This window comes from Phalacrocorax aristotelis, chromosome 8 (assembly GCF_949628215.1).
Source record: "Phalacrocorax aristotelis chromosome 8, bGulAri2.1, whole genome shotgun sequence".
Taxonomy (NCBI): Eukaryota; Metazoa; Chordata; class Aves; order Suliformes; family Phalacrocoracidae; genus Phalacrocorax; species Phalacrocorax aristotelis.
Window position 1 is genome coordinate 21,477,632 of NC_134283.1, and position 15,329 is coordinate 21,492,960.

Consider the following 15,329-nt stretch of genomic DNA (forward strand, 5'->3'; position numbering starts at 1 on the left):
GAGGTGCCAAGGCAGATCCCAGCCCCGAGTGACCGCGACAGGGGAGGCAGGATCCCGGGTCACGGCCTCTCCCGTCCGGCTGACGGCCGCGGTCCGGGGGAAGGCGCAGGAACCTAGGTCACGGCCCAGCCCTCTCCGCCGGGCGGCGGGGAGGGCGTGCGGCCGGGACCCGGCCCCGGCGCGGTGCCTCCCCTCAGCAGGCCCGTGAGGCGCGGAGAGGCGCGGAGGGGGCCGTGGGCCGCGGTGGGGCCCCTGGGGCCGCCGCGAGCATGCGCGACCCGCGCGCGTCACGGGAGCGGGCGAGGCCGGCGGGAGCGCGGAGCCCGGCGCGCCCCCTGCCTCCCTCCCTCCCTCCGGCACCGCTGCTGTCGCTCCCGCGCCTCCTTTCGCCTCCACCGAGCGCCGCCAGCGCTCCCCGCCGCCCGTTAGAGACCCGCCGCAGAGGGGAGAGCGCGACAGCTGGCAGCACGGGAGAGGGAAGGACCCTCCCCCCGCCGCGAACCCTCTTCCTCCTCCTCCGCCTCCTCCTCCTCTTCTTCTTCCTCCTCCTCCCCCGCCTCCTCCTCCCGGCCGGGAAGAGCTCGCTGTCCCCGCAGCAGCCCCGCTGGATGCACTGAGCGCTCGGGGAGCGGGGCAGGAGGGAGCCGGGAGCCCCGCCGCGGAGGCGCTGCGCTGCCCGGAGGCTCACGGCCATCTGCTTGAATTCTTTTATTCCGTGTGTCCCCCCCCGCCCGCCGGTGGCTGGCTTTGCCCCTGCCTCCTCCTCTCTGCCCGCGGGAGCCAGCCCAGGCGGCGGCGGCGGCGGCGGCGGCGGGGGCTGCTTTTTTTTCTCTTCCCCCCCTTTTTTTTTTTTTAATTTTTTTTTTTTTAAATTTTCGTCGCCGCCATGGGATGTACCCTGAGCGCCGAGGAAAGAGCCGCCCTGGAGCGGAGCAAGGCCATCGAGAAGAACCTGAAGGAGGACGGGATCAGCGCCGCCAAAGACGTGAAACTCCTCCTGCTCGGTGAGAACCCGCTGGTCGCCCCCCGCCCCTGCCCCGCGTCCCCCCTTACCCGCCTCCTCCCCCGCGCTTATCCCCCCATGTCTCTCTTTCAACAGGGGCCGGAGAATCGGGGAAAAGCACCATCGTGAAGCAAATGAAGTAAGTCCCGCGGGGGAAGCGGGGAGGACGGGGGCGAGTAAGCGGCGTTAATGGGAGGGAGAACGGGGCGGGGGCTCGCTGAGGTGAGTGAGGGCCGCAGCCGCCATGTTTACCTGAAGGGACCGCGAGGGCGGGAAGGGGAAAGGCGGGGGGAAAGGCCCCGCCACCGCCGCTCCCGCTGCTGTTCAGGGCCGGTGTGGTGCTGAAGCGGCTCCCGGCAGCCTCGATCGGCGGCGGAGGAAGGAGGAAGGTGGCCTGCGAGCGGCCCACCTTCCCCCCGCCCGCCGCCGCGGCGGGGCGAGGCCGCGCAGATGTCCCTGTGAAAGCGGACCGCTGCCAGTTAAGCTTAATGTCGGGGGGTTATCTGCCGGCTTTAAATCAAGTCTCCCTACCACTCAAAGCCCCCTGTTATTGAGTTTTTAGCTTCTCTTAATGAAAGACGGGCTTGGCAGCTCATCACCTATTAGATTTAAACGACCCTTGCCCTAGGGGCCGGGTCTCCGAGGCTTCCTGGCTTCCAGAACCCGGGGTTGCCCCTCGGTGGGGCTCCCCTCCGCACGCTCTCTCTGTGCTAATTAAACGTTATTGTGCAACAAACAGCAGTGAAAAAAAAACCCAACCCCACCACACGATTTCTTCCAACGCGTCACCGTGGCTGGAGTAATTGCATCCCATAGGAAAGCAGGTGCAGGGAAAGGCTAATGAAGGGGTGGAGGTGCTCCCGTGGCAGGGTTATTTTTTTTTTTCCTTTTTGATTAAAATACAGTGAAATACGCCAGCCTCCCACCGAAACAGACATGACGGGCTGGTTCGAGGCGGGCGCCATCACGGAACAAGCCCGGGCGCTGGTTCAGGGTCGGGATTTAGGTTGAGAAGAAGCACGGGAGCGGTTCCTGCTTTGCGATGCCGGTGGCTGCAGAGGGAGGGGCCCCCCGGGGACCGGGGGGTTGCTTAGCGAAGGGGCGAGGCAACAGAGCTGGGTGTGGATGGCGTGCGGGGAGGGGAGGGGTGCCGGCTGCGCCCCGCAGCCCCGGGAGCGGGTGTTTTTGCGGGGGGCGCAGGCTGTGAGGGCGGCGGGCAGGGCGCGGCGCGGCCGCGGCTTTCAGGCGGTTCGCGTGGTGGACAGCGCCCAGCAGGGACTCGAACCGGCGGTAGCGCGGCCGCTTCGGCTCCGCTCGGCTCCCCCCGGCAGCGCTCGGCTCCCTTCGGAGAGCGCTCGGAGGCGGTCGAGGAGAAGCCGAGCGGGCGCGGAAATAGCCGAAGGGGCTCGCAGCTCGGCAATCTGTTGCCCCGCTCTCCTGTGAGTGTGCTTATGCGTGTGCGTGCGTGTGTGAGTGTGCGTGTTCGTGCGGCAGGGGGGCCTTCAGCCCAGCTCTTCTCCAGCCAGAGTGGCTTAGCGGGTGACCCGGATATTTCTGTATCAACTCTGGCCGCTGTGTCCAGCCCTCGGGGCTTCACAGGGGACTAAACCATCATCCCCGCCTCAGGCAATGCTTTTCCCAAGGCACTGCGGGTCTGGGAGGTCTCGCTGTGAGGAGGCTCGCCTCCAGCGCACAGCGGTCTCCACGGCTTTTCCCACCAACATCAGCATACCCTACTTCTGTAAAGGCTCTGAGCTTCCCCTTCCATGGCTGGAAAGGGGGGATTTCCACCCCAACAGACTGATTTGGGACTGGAGTGGGGTGGGTTTGGTTTGCACTTGTTTGTGTGCAGAAGGTGGATCACGGAAGATGTTGCTGCAGATGAACACCAATAAATTATTTAATCTCTAGGAATTGCTTTTGTGGAAACATGGTGGAATGGTGGGTGATGGGTTTTGGTTGAAGGGAGGGGCTGTAGGTGCCACAATAACAGCGCAGTGGTGCATACACACAGAGTCCATAGGCGGGAGGGCAGGCGATGACCATGCTGGCTTACACAATTAGTGTACAGTGATTCTTGTTTTCCAAAGAGGAGAGCTCTTGTTTTTTTGAACGAAATTGCATCAAGATAATAACCTATTTGCTGGACTAGATCAGTATATTAAGGACTGAAATATACCCCATCATATGCATATATATATGTGTGTTTTATTTTTTTATATATATATATATATATGCGTATATATTTTTTTCCATGAAACAGTCTTAAAGTAGCACATGATAGTACCTGGCTTGAAAATTCCAAGAAGGCTGCTGTGGTGAAAGGGCTTATAGTGTCGGAAACAGGGAGGCGTCCGTCAGTGTGGAAACTCCAGTGAACTGTGCGGAGGCTGCGGTGGGGACAGCAGTGTTGCTATGAGCACGGCAGCAGGCATCTGGAGAGAGACAGGCAGCTGTGGGCACCGGGGAGAGTGGTGTGCAGGGAACAACTCGGGGAAATTAACATTCCTGAAAATTAACTTAAATATAATGTAGGCATTAGTGTTTCACCTGGTCAAGTACCATTGACTTGCTTGCTGAGAACCTAATGAATTCTTAATAAAGATTAAATCACATGTTTATTAGATTTTGATGAAAGAGACTTCTATTTTATTTTTTTAATACTGTGTTATTGGTGTGCTTCTAGAAATCTTATCATCATAAATGGCTAAAACAGCTTCACACTTGGATATTGCCTTGAAAAGAAGCACAGGAATCTGTAGACAGATGAGAAAACACTAAGACAAAGAAACAGCGAGCAGACACTGTTACAGAGGACTAAGAGGAGGTTAAGCGCTGTTCGGTTAATCCTTGAAATATTAGGTAGCGGGAGAGGAAGTGGCAGGTAGTAATTTGAGAGTGTAGCCAGCATGGGGATTAGGATTTGTAAAATTAAGGATATTTTAGTGATTTAAGGATATTTAGTGATTTATTTGGAGATACCTTTCAGCTGGTGAGCAGGGAGTTATCCAGCAAAGAAAGAGGTGCTGGTGAATGGCAGAGGTAGAACTGGAGGCTAGTGTGTACATCTCAAACAGTGGCAACACAGGCTAAGAATGGTACCACCCAAGGTCACTTTGATACCCTTAACCTGTGCGCTTTGACTACACCCATTGTGGCCAGTTAGGTTTGCTTGTTATTTTTTCACAACCAGTCCTGCAGCCCAGATACTTTCACCCATGCCTCAAAATGCAGGGTCAGGGCCAAGCTAGTCAGGGGAACAGTCCTGAAAGGCATGGTTGTACTGCACAAGCCAATGAGACTCCAGAGTGTGCTACAGTGTTCAGGATCAGGCTGTGACCAGGTTCTATTTTCACTCAGCTTAAACTAAAAACCAGCTTTAACCAAGCAAATCTGAGGCCTCCTTTGAAGATCCAAGTCGGAGGGTGAGTTACCAGACAAGAGAAATAAATCTTCCACTCCCACTACCCCATCTTAGCAAATTTACTTTGATATGGGACTGCAATGTATGTCAACATTTTTTAGAACTTATATCCTGAAATAAATGTTGTGCACATGCAGAATTTGGAATATGGGATCTTCTTTTCTGGAATACCCAGATTGTAGAATGGAATCGAGACTGCTGTTATTCTAAGATATTTTTGTGAGGACTTACAACTCTAGTGAATGTGTTTGTTCATCAAAAGTCCCAGCCTAGGAAGACACCAAGCATATCTCCGTCTGTTACTGCTCAGCAGAATACTTAAATAAGTGCAATGGTCTGGTGGTGAGTAGGGATGAACTACTCAGGTGGGGACACCATCCGCTGCCATCAGCATGAAGCTTCTAGGGAATTCAGTGTTAACGCAGTGTTAACGAAGAAAGGCTGAGTTAGCCAAAAACAAGATCCTGCCAGAAGCTGTTCTGGATGGTGAGCTGGGGCAATACTTCACCTTCCCAAATGAGGGGTTAGCGATGGCTGTGGCATTCAGGAGGAGAGATGGCATCACCGGCCCACAGGAAAAACCTTGGGTTTTGGGGTTTGGTTTCGGATTTTGCCTCTGCAGAAGCAGTGGCTTCTGTCCCCTGCTGAGCAGAGAGTTGGGTCTGGCTCCTTTTCACAAGATGCTGGAGCTTCCAGCCCTCCATGTCCTCCAAAACAACATGTCTTACTTGAGCAATGCTGTCAGTACCTCAGTTGATAGGCTTCTTTGCTGTGCCATTTTTTTTGCAAAATATTTTTATGTTCTGTATGAGAAGGATGGGAATATGCAATCAGGAGAAAAATACACTAGCATACATGTTTAAAGCTTATCTCTAAATATCTACTATCTTCTCCCCAATAGCCATCAGACCCAATAGCCGTCTGATATATTGCTTTGACCTTTTTCAAAAAGCCCCTCAAAACAGCCCCAGGCTCTACTTGCTCTCTGTGTAACTGAATTACTTATAATCTAATGAACTTCAGAGTGAGAAGCAGTCCCCGCCCACTGGTTTTAGAGCCCATCTCAGCAATTTGATGGTAAATGCCATTGAAATGAAATGATGTGTTGTGAACACCCACTTGAGTGCTCTTTGCCACATGTCTGTGTCTCAAAGCTGGAGTGATTTCACACTTGCAGCCCCTTCCCCTGGGAATACCTATCCCCACAGGGGCTTATAGCGTAGGGCTGCTTCACCTCTGCAGTGTGTTCCCGGGGAGAGGAATGCAAAATGCATCTTTGTGGTCTGTCCCACTCCTCAGCGCAGCTTTTCTGCCCTGCAGCACTGGGTGCAGACCCCCACTCGGCCCCACTGCCTTGCTCCCAGCTGGGAACTCTTTGATCACAGTGTGAGATGGCAGCCCAGAGGTATGCACCTCGCTAGAGCATCAGGTTAGGCAGAGCCATACTCATCCTTACTCATCCTCATCCTGCTCTGTTTTACAGGATTTCTGTGACTTAAGGCCTACAGTAGGGCAGTGACAGGCTGCGCCTGGGCAGTATTTGAACTGGGTTTCAATAAGCAGGGGGAAGAGCTGCAGCCTTTCTGATGAAGTTGTGTCATCTCCCAAGACCTGCCCCGGTGCACTCTGCCCTGGGCGTGGACTTGGCACAGTATGCACAGCATGCTCTTGCTCTTCAGACCCCAGCAGAGACGCAACTCTGGTGGGGCTGTTTGGGCAGTGAAACCTGTATCTGGTAGTAAACCACCTGCTGTGGCAGTTCTGGAGTGTAGGGGTGGCAGCTAATCAGTGCATTGCCTGCCTTGAGGAAGGCAGGGTCTCCTGCCAGGGCATGAGCGATCATCCCAGTGGAGTCTGCTGCAGGAAGGGGCTCTCCCTTGCTGCAGGTGTTTCCCCAACTCCTTCCCAGATGCTTTCTTGCATCCCTGGATGCCGTGGGTACCATGTTCCATGCCCTGCCAGTGCACAGTGCAGGGAGATTGCCTCTGAACCAAACAGCGGTAAGACCTGGGAACAGAGGAAAGTGAGGCTGTTCATTTTGGCTTGTGGTTGCAAAGGATAATCATGTTTTCAGCACTTATTTCCCTCCTTCTGGATTATTAATTGTGCTTATAAGCCAAAACACTAACAACCATAGTTCATTCTTTTATATTTAAGGTTCTTGTTATTAGAGTGAGAGAGGTTTTGGAGAGAAGCGGTAACAATATTAGCAGGCACAATGGAATACATCTTGGGTTTTTTCTTTTTCCTTGACAGTTCTTAATTTGTTTCTTGTTTGAGGGACTCAAAAGTAAAAATATCTTTTAGTGACAACAGTGAACTGCATAGCTTCTCTCTCAACCTAGTTTTAAAACCTTAAAAGAAATTTGCCTGTCATATTCTGACATGACACATCTAGTCCTGTTGGAAATGTTTTAGCAATCTAATGAGATCAAAGCGGTTCTTTTAATGAGCTCTGAAGAGACAAATCTGCTGCACAAATGTAACCAGGGATCTGTTCTGTTTTATGGCCTGGCTAACCCGGAAGTTGTATGAGACGTTAGACTGAGTCATGACAAATGAAAAAAGGTTGTGGTTCTCCCCTTCAGTCTGTTCTTTTCCATCTGTCTGGGATACAACTTCGCATCTGATATGAATTATCCAGTATGCTTACCTGGGGAGTATGGGGAAGATAATCAAAATAGGGGAGGAATGAGAAAGAGATGAAAAATGGAGTTAGAGGCACTTTGTTGGCTCTTCTGCTTGGTCTGGTCAAGAGAAAGCACGAAATGAAGAAATGTTTCACTGCTGGCCGAGGCAGGAGAGGTTGCTGGTCACCTGGTGAATAAAAGCCAGACAGTCAGTAATGTCTTACAGACTCATAATTAGCTACCTGTGGTAGAGCTAGTTTTCTTCCTCCTCTTTGCAGAGTCACAGCCTACCCCTGTAAGTATCAAGCCCCCCTGGTTTCTCCTGGATTTGCAGGGTACAAAACCACAAATGAGTACTGAAGCTGGTGGATTTGCAGCCACAAAGCCTGATGCAAGTGCAGGGTCTAAGAGCTCGATTTTGCAAACTTCTGAGTTCATTCACCTCCTGCTCAAGCTGTGAGGAAGGTAAAAAGCTTTTCTTATGATCCAGCAGTTCACAGTGCGCAGAGGACCTATCCTATATACTCTGAAGTCCATGGTTAAACCCTGAGTGCAACTGGGTGCAGAAGATAGGATCTGGTCCTTTATTCATTATGAGATGATGAAGAGAAGCTCTGGCAGAACAAAATAGGCAAAACCTTCTCAAATTGGCCAGGGTACTTAAGAGTCTTGTTACTCTTCCTGGTGCAGTTGCATATCTCATGAGATTTGCAATTCTTCTGTAGAGCCTGAAATTGCTCTGTGGAGCCTGGACTCACAGGCTGACTGGGCAAGCTCTGGTTTTAGGGTTTCTTTGCTTAGTTCTCCGTCTTGTTTTTGAAATAAAACTTCCAGCTCTCCTCCTTTAGGGAAAAGTTAAGAAGTGAATGTCTTTATTCTAGCCTAAGAATTGGGAGCAAAATAAAACATGGCCCAAGTGAAGACATGGAAGCCATCTCAATTGCTTTGTTATTTTTGAAGCCTGATTCCTATTTTTTATTTTGCATTAGCAAGATTGAAACCAGCAACCTCACTTATTTCATGTCAGTTTGAATGCTGCTGACCCTAAATCCTCTCTTTGACCTCACTGGACTTTGGACCAAATTCTTCCTACACTGAAGATGATATCTATTCAGTGCAGAATTTTGATGAGATCTGATGAATTTCAAATGTTTGCAGGGCACTTGGTGGGATACTGGAAATGGCTACGTTTCGTTCATGAAAACAAAACCAGGAAACAAAAAGCTCTGGAAATCACATTATAAAAAGTATTGGCACATTAAACCCAAGGCCATCTTTCTTGCCTTAAAAATCCTTTTAGTTCCTTCTTAGAGAGAAATACTAATGATTTTTGCCATGAATTTCCTAATGCTGAAGAAATGCTCTGCCTAATGTAAAAATCCCCCATAACTGTTAATTGAATAATTTAAATTTTATTTTTAAGGTCATTCATGCAAATGGCAGATGTGGGGAGGTTGGAGGATTACAATCCTGATTATAAGATGTTGTTAGGATTCTGTGTAAATCAGAAAATGTGAAAGCCTGGAAAATACTCCTGGTTAACACAAAGCAAAGGAACTGATTGTTTTCTAGTGCTGAGCAAAAGGAAAAAAAAGTCCTTTAATTGAAAGCTCAATCATTGTGTTCTTATTGCGATCATAGAATAAAACTCTTGATGGAGGTGTTTCTTAGCTTACCAGTAAAAATGCTTACCCTCCCCAACTTTGAAGTTAATTGAGAAAGAACTGAGGAGTGCTCTCTCAGAAGGGAGCTCAGGGAACTGTGTAGTAAGCTGACATCACGCCTGTCTTCTGATTGCTAATCAATAACATTTTTGACACTGAAACAGAGGGATTGGCAGAACTGAAAGAGCTTTGTTTTTCTTTATTCTTGGGCATGTCCTGCTCTGCTTGGTCACCAAAAATTGTATCGGTTCATCAGCAGACCTTTCATCCCAGTATAAAACCTGTAAGCTTAAAAAAAGGAGCTGAAGGACACCAGCTTGAGAGAGAGGAGAGAGGTGTGGGTAACACAGGGTCCTCCCATGCCTTAATGAGTTTGGGCCATGGCTATTAGTGAGCCCCCTCTGCCTCATCAGGCCATCCTGTGAGATTTTGTGTCCTCAGGAGCCAAAACCGATTTATTGTGTGTTCTATTTGATACAGGAGAACTTGTGCAATCTGTCAACAGAAAGTCTGTTTGGTTAACGTTGCAGGAGTTGCTTTTGGGGAAAGGCTGGGAGACACCCATCCTAGTAAGTGCATTGAGGTGCTAGCTGCCATCCTCTGAGAAAGCCTAAAGGCATTGGCTTGACTCTGTTTAGGATTATGGGGTTCAGGGAAAACTGGGAGTGGGTTTCGGCAGAAGCAGGATCCAATGCTGGTAGGAAATACAGGGTTTAATAAGAAGGAAAATTATTTTCTTCTCTTTGGCAAGGTGCAGGCTACTTTGCCTAGAAATGCAGGGGTATGTGTTTTGCATGGGGAGGCCATGAGGGGGTGTCTCCAGGAGCTGCTTTAGTGAGCAGAGAGGGGCTCAGCAGCTTTCACAGGTCCAGAACAACACCCTACTCCAGAAGTACCCTATTCAGAGAATTCATCACCCCAGCCATGGCACTTTGGCAGGGAGGCTGGGAATGGACGTTTCACAACTGTGCACGTCCCTTCTCTGAAACATCACCCCCCCAGTGCTTAAAACCAGAGCAGTGCTTAAAACCAGAGCAGTGACTCAACATTGCTTTGAGGCTCTCCAGCAACTTCAGACTTGTATTAAATGCCCTTGTCTACAAAAGCATCATCAACAACAACTTGTACACACTGTAACAGTCTGGTACAAGACATAGAACGTTTCTGCATCAGCTGGGAATTGTTACAGAAGGGGGTGAGATAAGAACGAGCCTGTATTAAGGAAAATATCACTTAAATGATAAAAATGTATACTACCTCCTAGCAGAATTTGGTGATTTATCGTCTCCCTGTTAGAGCTGATTGGAGTTAGTAGCTCCAATTTTAAAGCATTAAGCAATAGTGCGTAAGAAAGGCTGAGCGCACAAAATGGATGTTAGGCAGAATAATCTGGATAACAAATGAGAGGTTTTATTGCTAGGTTTCTGGAGCTGTGGTATGGAGTAGCTTGCAGTGATGTAGTGATGTTTCCTCACTGCCAGTACACTGCTCCTTATTCATTACAGCTCTGTTCTTTGCTGCCTCAGTAGCGTGGGCCTTGCTGTAATCCAGCTCCTGCCTTTACAGCAGAGGTGGTGGAGTTATTTCATTTTGACGGCTCTCAATGAAATAGTACCGTGTCTGTATTTCCGGAGGAATTCTGTGTGGAACTGATATTGGCCACCTCTGCGTCTTCCCAAAGCTCGTGGTGAGATTTTCTGGGACACCTTAACATGGATCCGCGTGTCCTAATTTGAGATCGCAATAGCTAAGCCTGCATGAATTCGTCATCCTCTCTTGTGCTTCTCCGCAGCTCGCATGGCAGGGCATGTGCTCCTCCACAACATGGAGGTTTCTGCTTAGCTTCCTCTACAGGAGGGACATACCATCCTCGTAATTAGTTTTGAATGTAATAAAATCAGGTTGGCTACTTCAGCAGTGCAGAACTGAGTCGTTGATTCAGTATATTTTGGCAACCTGTTCTTATTTACTCACAGCCTCTTTACACCTATAAGCATTGCAAAAGGGTATTGCAGGAGGGGCGTTTAGAGCTTGCTGCAGCTAAAACAACTCTTTCCGCTAGCCAGACAGAGCTCTTTTCACATGACCCTTGTGAGAATGAGAAATGAGTCACTTTTTGGCAGGTTGGTAAGGTGCGCTGATGCCCATGGGGTAGATGCTCCTTTCCAAGGTTTGCAGGGCCCCATCTCATTGCATACTAATTCTGAAATAGTCAGATATTTATCACCATAATATACGCAACCCCACTGCAAATGTTTCAGAGCCTTTATCATTACACTTTATCAGTAACACCAGCACAAATCACTGGGATGAAAGAAAATTGCTGTGATGAACATAACACCTCAGAATGTCATCATACTGTTCTTAATCACCAGACACCCTTCGGTGATTAATTATTTAGCCAAATTGGACAAATTTTTCCACATGAATGAGAAGATATTTACTTAATAAATCAGGAAGCTCCTAGTAGCATGCCCTTGTTTTCCTCAATTCATCTGTATGATAAATTCATATTCTCCTGATTTACAGCTCAGCAAAAAACCCAAAGTGCTGTATCAGCTTGTGACTTGCAAGGTGGTTGCTACCTGGCCAGTTCTCCACGAGGAAACCTGATGCTGCTCAATGTATGCATTTAAGATGTTTAAACTGAACTGTAGACTTACAGCTGATGGTCCTAGGTTTGTTATCTGTATCACTCTGCGTGTGCTGAGCCCTTGTGAAACACTGGTAAGGAGGAACAGGAGAGTGCTTTGCCAAATCCCAGCTGGAGTGTCGGCATTTCTCCAACATTTCCTGATGGCGTCAGGGTCACGTTAGAAAACGGGAAAGGCCCCCAAGACCCGCATCCTGCCAGCAGCCTTGTGCTTGATGGGAATTGACCTGCAAGCACATTGCTGCATTGCTGGGACCAGCCAGGTCTTACCTCTGCAGTGAGGTGGGATGTGCAGGAGAGACGAAAGCTGGTGTTGGCACTGGGGGATCCAGGTGCTGACAGTGAATCAAAATCTGGGCATGTTCCTCGGTGATATTGATGTCTGTTCAGTGTCTTTCACTGTAGCTAATTATTAAAAGAAAACAACAACAAAAGAAAACAACAAAACATATGAAGAGGATAGAAATACCAAGAGAGAGCCCATAAATAATAAAGAATTAGAAATCAGTAATTTTCATGTGGTTCAGTAAATAACTCAAAGAATTTAGGCTTTATTTAGCTACCTTTTTATTGATCTACTTCCTCTGTTTACTGATCCTTTCAAGAAATAAGTTTATTTTTAATTCATATTTGGATAGACAAATTGTAATGTTTTTTCTGCATGACAGAACATGGAAAGTGTATTATTACATTGGTACTTTTAGTTCTGATCAGAGACATCAGACTGTACTATTTTTTCCCATCTGTGATCAAACAAATAGGTGAGGCCTTCTGGCATAAACACATATTCAGGTTTAAATGTACTTTCTGATTTTTTGAAGTACTCCTGCATAGGACTTTGAAATAGGTTTCTGAAATTTCCAGTAAAAAGTAGAAAATTTTTTACAAAGTGTCCATAACAGTGATACAATCCCAGCCAAAGTGGTGTATTTAAATTCCACAGTAACTGGATAAATATACCAAGATTTTTAAAATAACCAAGGTCATAACATTTTTATTGGCTCCCTCATTAACTTGGGCACAAACCCATGCAGCACAGAGCCTGTCTGAAGCTCTCTAACACACCCTGCTCTGTCTCTTCTCTGGGAGAATCCTCCTCATTCAGCAGAATGATTGTCTTGATCCTCCAGAAGACTTGCTCAGTGCTTAACTCTCCGCTGTCAGTTTTCAGAAGTGCTGAGCCCCACAGCTGGCTGATTTCAAGACAGTAACAACTTCTCAGTACTGCTGACAGCAAGGCCACAGGACTTGTGGTGCTGCCAAATTAGAGATGCTACTAATCTGTATGTAGTTAAGTCCCAGCGTTAGACATAGTTCATGTTTCATTCACAATCAGATCCCAAACCCGAGAACAATTGAGTCTTTTAATAACGTGCCCACCAATATCAGTGGGCTTGAACAGAACTGGGTTACTGCACACAAGTAGGTTTGCGTGCACCTAAGCTCTGTTGAAGACTACATCATCTCTGCTTGTGCTGATTGCCACCCAATTTTAGTGCCACTTTGTGTATCCAACCTTTGTCCAAGCGCTCATTCTGTTTCTTACACCTCTTGGAAAATAGAGATCAGGAGGAAGAAAGAAGATTCTTGTGTTGTGGCCTATTTCATGCCACTCTCGTTTCTTTTTTGCCTCAGGTGCTCTCAGGTACCAGCTCTCAAATTTATTTCAGTTACAGTTATCTGCTATGTTACTTGTATCAGGAGAAGAAAAAATACTGCCTGGTTTTAGGAAGTGCAGGTTTAACTGTAGCATTTTATGTATGTATTCAATGACTTCAAGAAATGAGGTTGTGTGAAATCATTTGGGACTAAATCTTGCCTATTCCTCCCTACTTGGTACTCACAAAACTGCATCTGAAATGCTGCACTCAGTTTTGTGTCTCCTACACCAAGGGATAAACCACTGGTAAACTGGGACCACCAAGGTCTTTGGGGCTGGTGCAGAGTTTGAGTGAAGGGAGGCTGAGGGAGCTGAAGAAGAGGAAGCTGAGGGAGATCTCACTGTTCTCTTCTGCCACCCGAAGAGGGCTTGACATAAGATGAAGCCAGGCTCTTCTTAGAGATCCTCAGTGAAAGGACGAGAGAGCAGGCATGCATTTCATGGAAATTAACATAGAATGTAAGTAAAAAATGCTTCGCAGGGAGGTTGATGCAAAAGTCGAACTGGGCCCAGGGAAGGAGAGAATCATTCACCCTGGGGATTTTCAGAACTCAACAGGACAAGGACCTGCACAACTTGAGCTACCTGAGACAGTAGCTCTGCTCTGGGCAGGGACCTCCAGCCCAAGTTACTCAATGGTTCTATGACAAGAAAATCCAAATCAGTCACCTTATTCAATGCTCCTAACTTCTGGTTTAACTAAAGAACTAGCCCTCTATTTGGAAACCAGTTGAGGGACAATGTTGCACAGCGTTACCAGAGTTTTCCCTTAGAATGCATAAAAAGCGAGGCTTAGCTGGGAATATTTGGTTACTGTTTTTGATTCCCCGTCACAGCACTTGGGTTTGTTCCTTTGCTTCTAGGCATTGTTTCTTGGACTTATTCCATGCAGCATTTCACAGGCAGCTTTCTGAAATCCTAAGCTGGGGTTTGCTTAACATCTCTTTTTCTTGGTGGTGCGGGTTTAACTCATCTCTATCTGTCCCTGCTCAGCTGTGGTAGTGTGGTGATGCTTGTATGGTGAGGTATGGCAGTGCAGTGAACCAGACTTTGGCACTGATTGGGGTTAACATAACTCAAAAAGAAAAAAAACCCAACAAAACCCCAGAAAGAAATGTCCATCAAATGCTGCCCTAAGGCAGCAGTGTACTGAAGGTTGAAATGTGAGATTGTATTGAAAGGTTCCGTTACTCCTGGCTAGTTCTGTGTGTTAGGGCTTAATTTTTGAGGGTAAATCAGTCACATTCGAAGACTCTGAAAAGTAGTTTTCAGAAGTCTTTCTGTACTTTTAGGCATTTAAATGACTGGCTTTTTTTTCCAAACCAGCCGTATTTTCTCCCATTGGGTCCTGTAAAAAAAATGCAAATCTTTCACTGACTTGAAATTTCTGCGTTGTTTTAAATAGATTTCCTGTGATCCAGAACACAGTGAAAAGGAAGGTGCAGCAGTTTGATGGTGTTTCAGTGTATTTAGACCATCTTTTATGCTTGTGGAGGTCAAATCCATTTAATCTGGTTATGCTATTTCAATCACATTTACATTTTTGATGCAAAGCTCAGGTTTGCCTCACACTAGAACGATCTCTTTGGTTTTATAACAAGCTTTAGTTTTTCTGGGCTTTAAAGACTTCTCTCTTTTATTCCCCCTCACCCTTAGACCCTTTGTAATTTATAAGGTAACTTTCCCCCACTGGGTTGCCAAAATGCTGCAGAACCCTGATTACGCAAGTGGTGAACAACATTTTCAAATTCCATTTTATTGGGAGCAAATTGTGAAGCCTGCATTAAAAGCCTGGTATTGCTGTGGTTAGCCTGACAGTGCCACCCAAGGTAGTTTGCAAAGGTCTCTAATGTCCTTTAAAGGGAAAAGCACTGCATACAGGATCAGCATCTTCACCCAGTATCCCATTCAGACAGTGAGCTATCCCAGTGCTCTCCTTGCCTCACAAGGGCTCACCAGTTCACAGCTTCAGTAGGACACCTTTTGTGCTCTTACTGTAGGTAACCCAGGCTAGAAAGTCCTTCTTGTGAAAGATACTTGTCACATTCATAGCCTCACAACAGCTCCAGAAGTAGCCTGCCCCATCTCCCTTACCTCTATAAGTCTCGTGTTTCCTTTTTTTCTTGAAAGAAGCTTTTACATGAGAAGCCCTTTTCCCAAGAAGAAGATGCTATGTGTTAAGTAACTTAGGAAATAACAAGAAAATGCGCCAGGCAGTTTAGTGTTTTCTGGAGCCCCACTTGCTTCTGAATTTGAACAACCATCTCTCCCATTGCCTTTTGTACCAGTGATCTT

The 15,329-nt window shown here is 47.5% G+C and overlaps 1 protein-coding gene across 2 annotated transcripts in view; it reads left to right on the forward strand.

Moving 5' to 3' along the window:
* Positions 1–297: 297 nt before the first annotated feature.
* The window catches only part of GNAO1 (G protein subunit alpha o1), a 146,369-nt gene continuing 131,337 nt past the window's right edge, over positions 298–15,329 (forward strand). For both annotated transcript variants that reach the window (XM_075101739.1, XM_075101738.1), the window contains exons 1-2: positions 298–1,004; positions 1,100–1,142. In XM_075101739.1, coding sequence (XP_074957840.1) covers positions 887–1,004; positions 1,100–1,142 — 161 coding nt within the window. In that variant the 5' untranslated portion in view covers positions 298–886. The remainder of the gene's footprint in view (positions 1,005–1,099; positions 1,143–15,329) is intronic.